Source organism: Podarcis raffonei, chromosome 7, assembly GCF_027172205.1.
Source record: "Podarcis raffonei isolate rPodRaf1 chromosome 7, rPodRaf1.pri, whole genome shotgun sequence".
Lineage (NCBI taxonomy): Eukaryota > Metazoa > Chordata > Lepidosauria > Squamata > Lacertidae > Podarcis > Podarcis raffonei.
In genome coordinates, this window is record NC_070608.1 from 7500260 (window position 1) to 7505831 (window position 5572).

At 45.4% G+C, this 5572-nt stretch overlaps 1 protein-coding gene across 1 annotated transcript; it reads left to right on the plus strand.

The window, feature by feature from the left end:
- The first annotated feature begins 1345 nt into the window (after positions 1-1345).
- On the plus strand, positions 1346-4047 carry LOC128416837 (cation channel sperm-associated protein 2-like). Its single transcript, XM_053394855.1, has one exon. The coding sequence runs from the start codon at positions 1396-1398 to the stop codon at positions 2824-2826; it is 1431 nt and encodes a 476-aa protein (XP_053250830.1). The 5' UTR covers positions 1346-1395; the 3' UTR covers positions 2827-4047.
- The last annotated feature ends 1525 nt before the right edge of the window (positions 4048-5572 follow it).

A 5572-nucleotide genomic window follows, 5' to 3' on the forward strand; every position in this document is an offset into this window, starting at 1 on the left:
ACCACGCCTTCTGAAGTAGAGCATCTTGGCTATGAGACCTGAAAGACCTGCCAGTGTGGTGTAGTGATTAAGAGCGGTGGACTCGTAATCTGGTGAACTGGGTTTGATTCCTTCTCTTACATATGCAGCTGCTGGGTGACCTTGGGCCAGTCACACTTCTCTGAAGTCTCTCAGCCTCACTCACCTCACAGAGTGTTTGTTGTGGGGGAGGAAAGGACAAGGAGATTGTTAGCCGCTTTGAGATGCCTTCGGGTAGTGATAAAGAGGGATATCAAATCCAAACTCCTCCTCCTCCTCCTCCTCCCTGCCTTGCAAGCCTTTTTCCACCTGGACTGAGAGGGCAGAGCCCTGACTGACTCCAACTACAAAAGCTGAGGCTGCAGAATAGATTCTTGGGCTGGTGAATTGTTTACGTAGATTGGTGGAGGATGGTTGCTGCTGTTATTGACATTTATTTTTGTATCTTTATTTTGGATGATATTATGACTTATGTGGATTCCCCCCTCCCCCCAATTTGGTTGCATACTTTTGATGTTTTATTGTTTATGTTGTTTGTGACCACTTTTGTTATAATTGTAATTATGTATATTTTTTCCACATTGTAAGCAGCCTTGAGCATGGTTTTAATTATGGAAAGGTGGCATACAAATAACATTATGTATGTATGTATGTATGTATGTATGTATGTATGTATGTATGTTGTGCGTTTCATTGTAGAATAGCTCTGCAGAAGGCATCTGAAAGAAGGCAGGGAAGGTTCCTGCCAGACATCTAGTCTGGCAGGGAGAACCACAGGTCAGGCTCTGCCACAGGTCAGGGTCTGCCACAATAAATAGTCCCTAGCAAAGGCCAATTGAACTTCAAGGCTGTGGGGAACTACAAGAAGTGCCCCATCAGAGGTGAAGCATAAGGGATCAGATGGTCCTTTCAGCTTAGGCTGTTTCGGGCTTTGGAAATTCACACAAACACCTTGAACCTGGTCCAGAAAAAGAAACTGGCAACCAGTACAGCTGCCTCAGCAGAGGAGCAACATATTGCCAGTAGTTTGGTCATGTAATTAGTTTGGCTACTGCATTCTGCACTAGCTGCAGGTTCTGAAGCAGATACAGGGGTAGCCCACATAAAGTGCATTGCAATAATCAAGCCTCCAGGTTACCAGTGCATGGACCACTGCGGATAGACTATATACTGTCTCATGTCTGCATTCCATTATATAACTTGCATGCATTGACCCTAAGAACTGCAGTCCTAGGCATACCAATAGAATCAGGCTAGTGGAATGCTCTGCTCCAGGAGAATACTCTCAACTGTGAGGTCACCACTGAGTGTCTATTATGCTGTATGAAGAACCTTCCAATCTCCTCTGGGCCATACCAGGAGGAGCCAGCAGGAGTCATGGAGGACCAGCCACCCTCATCACATGCTTCCAAAGAGACAAATGAAGTACCCTTTGAACTGCATCCCCGAGCAGATGCCATCCGCTCCAAGCTGATCTACACTTTCTATCTGATTGACTATCTACGGGGGCTAGGCAGTGCTATTCCACGCCATAACATACGAGATTTCCTGGACCATCAGAAGCTAAAGAAGCTAATGCTCACAGACCATCACCAGCTGGTGCGCTTCAATGTTGTGCCCAAACGGAATGTCATGATCACGCGAGAAACACGCTGCCGTAACCGTATCCGCGTGCGCTGCAGCCGCTGGCCCCCTGTCGCCATTTGGGCTTATTCAGTCTTGAACAGCCAAATCTTCAAAGTCTTCATGATCTTCCTCATCTGCCTGAACATGGTGGTCCTCATGATCTTAGTAGAGATAAGGGATAAGTTGGAGGACCACTTTGTGAAAATGAAGATAGCAATGGAGGTGATCATCTGGGTCATTGTCCTCATCTTTTTGGTGGAAATTGGGCTGAACTGGGCTGTTAGCTTTCAGGATTATTTTAAGAACTCCTGGAATGTCTTTGACTGCACAGTCACCATCATATCCTTTATCCCTGAGTTGATACTCCTTGTTGAAAAGAAACACAGCAAGGCCGTCACATACATCCTCCAGGTTTGCCGCGTGATGCGATGCTTAAAGCTCTTCCCTAGACTCCGGCAAATCCGGATCCTCATTATGGCCCTCTTCAAAGCAATGAAAGCCATGAGCTTCATCCTGGTGCTCCTCGTCTTCTTCTTCTATATTTTTGCCGTATCAGGCATTTTCTTCTTTGATGGCTACACTCGCTCAAACCTGGATGACCTAGAGTACAACAAGTATTTTCAAGACATGCCCAATTCACTGGTGACCATCTTCATTCTCTTCACCATGGACCATTGGTATGCTCTGCTGCAGGACACGTGGAAGGTCCCAGAGATAAACAAAGCAATCAGTGGCTTGTTCATCTGCTTGTGGCTCCTCATTGGGGCATTCATCTTCAGAAACCTCATGGTGGCCACCATGGTCACCAATTTCCAGACCATTCGGAATGAATTGAGTGAAGAAATGAAGCAGATTGAGACTCAGCAGAAAGCTGACAAATTTAAGCTGGAACTGCTGGAAAAGAAGTACAGCTCACCCCAGGGGCAGGACAAAATGAGCATGGGGCCATCCACAATATACAGCATACCAGAAGTCGAGGCTGGGCCTCTGGATTGGGAAACATATGTCCACAAGAACCTGCCAGGGCTATACGAGGCTGATAATGACGAGCAGGTCATTTGGCCCCGTGACGCCCTCTTCCGCTACTTTGAGCTGCTGGAGAAGCTGCAGTATAACCTGGATGAGCGCAAACAATTGCAGAATTATGCCGTCTTGGCTCTGTCCAACCTGGAGGACAAGTAGTGATGGCTTCTGAAGGATCAAGAAGATGCAAGTGTGGACTCATCCTTGCTTACTGAGCCAGCACAACCAAAACCTGTGGCAAACCAACAGTTTACCTCTCACATTGTCCTCCTTACCAGTCTGTGGTTCTCCAGCTGTTGCTAGACTCCAAGTCCCATCATCCTTGACTCTTGCCCATGTTGGCTGGGACACATGGGATCTGCAATTTAGCGACATCTGGATGGACACAGTTCCCTGCCCCTGATTTATGTGGCTATACATTATTAGACTAGAACTGCAAGGAAAGATCACAAAACCACCCGGTCTGCAGGTTTTGGACACTTTTTGATGTCTCTAGGGTTTCATAGCATTGGTGAGCAAGGCACACCAGGGTGCACCCTCAAATGCCACATTTTCCTGTGGGCCAGACAGACATCTGTTCTGCACATATGTAATATTTGATCTACAAGAATAAAATCTCCCATACCCCAGAAAGTTGGCATAAGACACAACAATGGACCAAAGAGCCAACTTTTTATTAATTAACCACAAGTGTCTTGCAATAAGCTAGGAGTGACCTGCTTGAACGCTGGGGATATCCTTCCCTAGGGGAGGCAATGGAATGAACACCTCTGTTTCCTGTTGAGGAAACCTCACTCTGGCTTCTGGAACAGAGGATTGACTGGTCCATGCCCTTCCTTTTCCACTCACCAAACGGTGAGCTGGGAAGCGCTAGTTTGCTCCATTTCTTACCTGTTCTATTCCTGTCAGATGGGTGAAGCTTCTAGGAACCAAAAGTCATTTCCTTCTTCATCCACTTGAGCTGGCCGTTGATGTCTGGTAGGTGACACGGTGTCCCTTCAGCATCTCAGTGAACCACAACCCCATTTCCTTTTCTCTCCTTGACCACACTCCCTACCTGTTGTGGCAAAACCAAGGAGTTCATCAAGCAATTGAAACCCACCATACTGAGCTCAAAGAGTATGCTGTAGCTGAAGCAATGGTACACATCTGACCAGTATGGGAGATACCACAAATTCCTAATGAGCACCCTGACTGACAAATCTATCCTCCTGGAAAACTGAAGAGCAGTCTTATTGAAATGTTGCAAATAACTCCTTTATTCTGAGAACACATAGCCGCATACACAATTTTATTGCAAGCTGAGAGAATCAGTTACATCAGTAGTAGAAGGATGTTTGCGGTTAACTAATTAAAGAAATGTTTCCAGCTTTAAAATGATTGGTTATGGTATTGCCTTTCTTCCTGAATTCTTATTTTAAGTATTTATTTAAATCAATTCAATAAATTGTTCATCCAAGCCTCAAGGCAGCTTAAAAAATTGGTAAGAACAAGTCAAAATATGATGGCTTGGATCCAAAGGTTCTCTTTTTCTGTTGAAAGGAGCATTTCTTGTTCATCAGAAAGACCACATGCATCCAAGGAAGATTCCCATCAGGAAAGAAAGTGGCATCCATCAGAGGAAGGGGAACTGTGGATCCAATCCAAAAGAAATAAAAACAACAACACAGGATTAGATATATTACTCCAAAAGAAAATGGAGAGGTTAATCTGCATCATCAAAGACCAAATGGAAGAAATGAGACAGTAAAGAAGGGAAATGACACCTCTAAAGGCACTGATTCTGTTCACTCTGATTTTCATACATGTTAGAAACACATATTTGGGCCTGGCCAGATGACCAGAGTTGGGGGGGGGCTGATAAAGGGAGAGGCAACATTTGAGCTTTGTGGGGTCCAGGTCCGTGGGAGCTGGTCTACAGGAATTACTGAGACACAGCCCTTCCACCAGAAATGTCAGGCAATTAAAAAAAAAAACCATCTCAAGATCTCAAACACTCTCTTGCCTGTCCCCCACACACTTTATATTTCCTTGAATTTACTGAGGCTTTTCTACCAACCCTCATGGACCATACTGGCCAGGGCTGATGGGAGTTCTAGTCCAATAAGATCTGGAGGGCCACAGATTCCCTATTCCTTATTTATATGTTTTCATGACTTGGAACGGGTGACAGCTGATAATTCTTTGACTTGGTAGGGCTGCAATTTTCAACCTTGCTTTTCTCATCATAGTAAGACTTGTACAGCATGTGCTTAGGAAAGTGTGCCTTTACACATGTGCAGAGTGCCATTGATGTCTTCTCTCTAACCCTCTCCCCCCCCAAAAAAAAATTCTCTGCACATTAGTTATTGTCTACAGACAGCGAAAGAGCTTCTCTATAATTGGGCCCAAATATGATTTTCATACCAGATTGACACTACACCTCTATTTTAGAAATTCAGCTGTACTTCATGGCATCAGTTTTTGAATTCATGGATAAATGGGGAACCAGTGTGTGGTTCTGAGTTCATGAGAGTTGTAGTCCAGTAAAATCCCATAGGCCACAGAAGAAGAAGAAGAAGAAGAGGAGGAGGAGGAGGAGGAGTTTGGATTTGATATCCCGCTTTATCACTACCCGAAGGAGTCTCAAAGCGGCTAACATTCTCCTTTCCCTTCCTCCCCCACAACAAACACTCTGTGAGGTGAGTGGGGCTGAGAGACTTCAAAGAAGTGTGACTGGCCCAAGGTCACCCAGCAGCTGTATGTGGAGGAGCGGAGACGCGAACCCGGTTCCCCAGATTACGAGACTACCGCTCTTAACCACTACACCACACTGGCTCTTAACCACTACACCACACGGGTCTTCCCATCCCTCCTACAAAGGCTAAGTCCTGCACAAAAGCCCAAGAGCCTCCTTGTATAATCT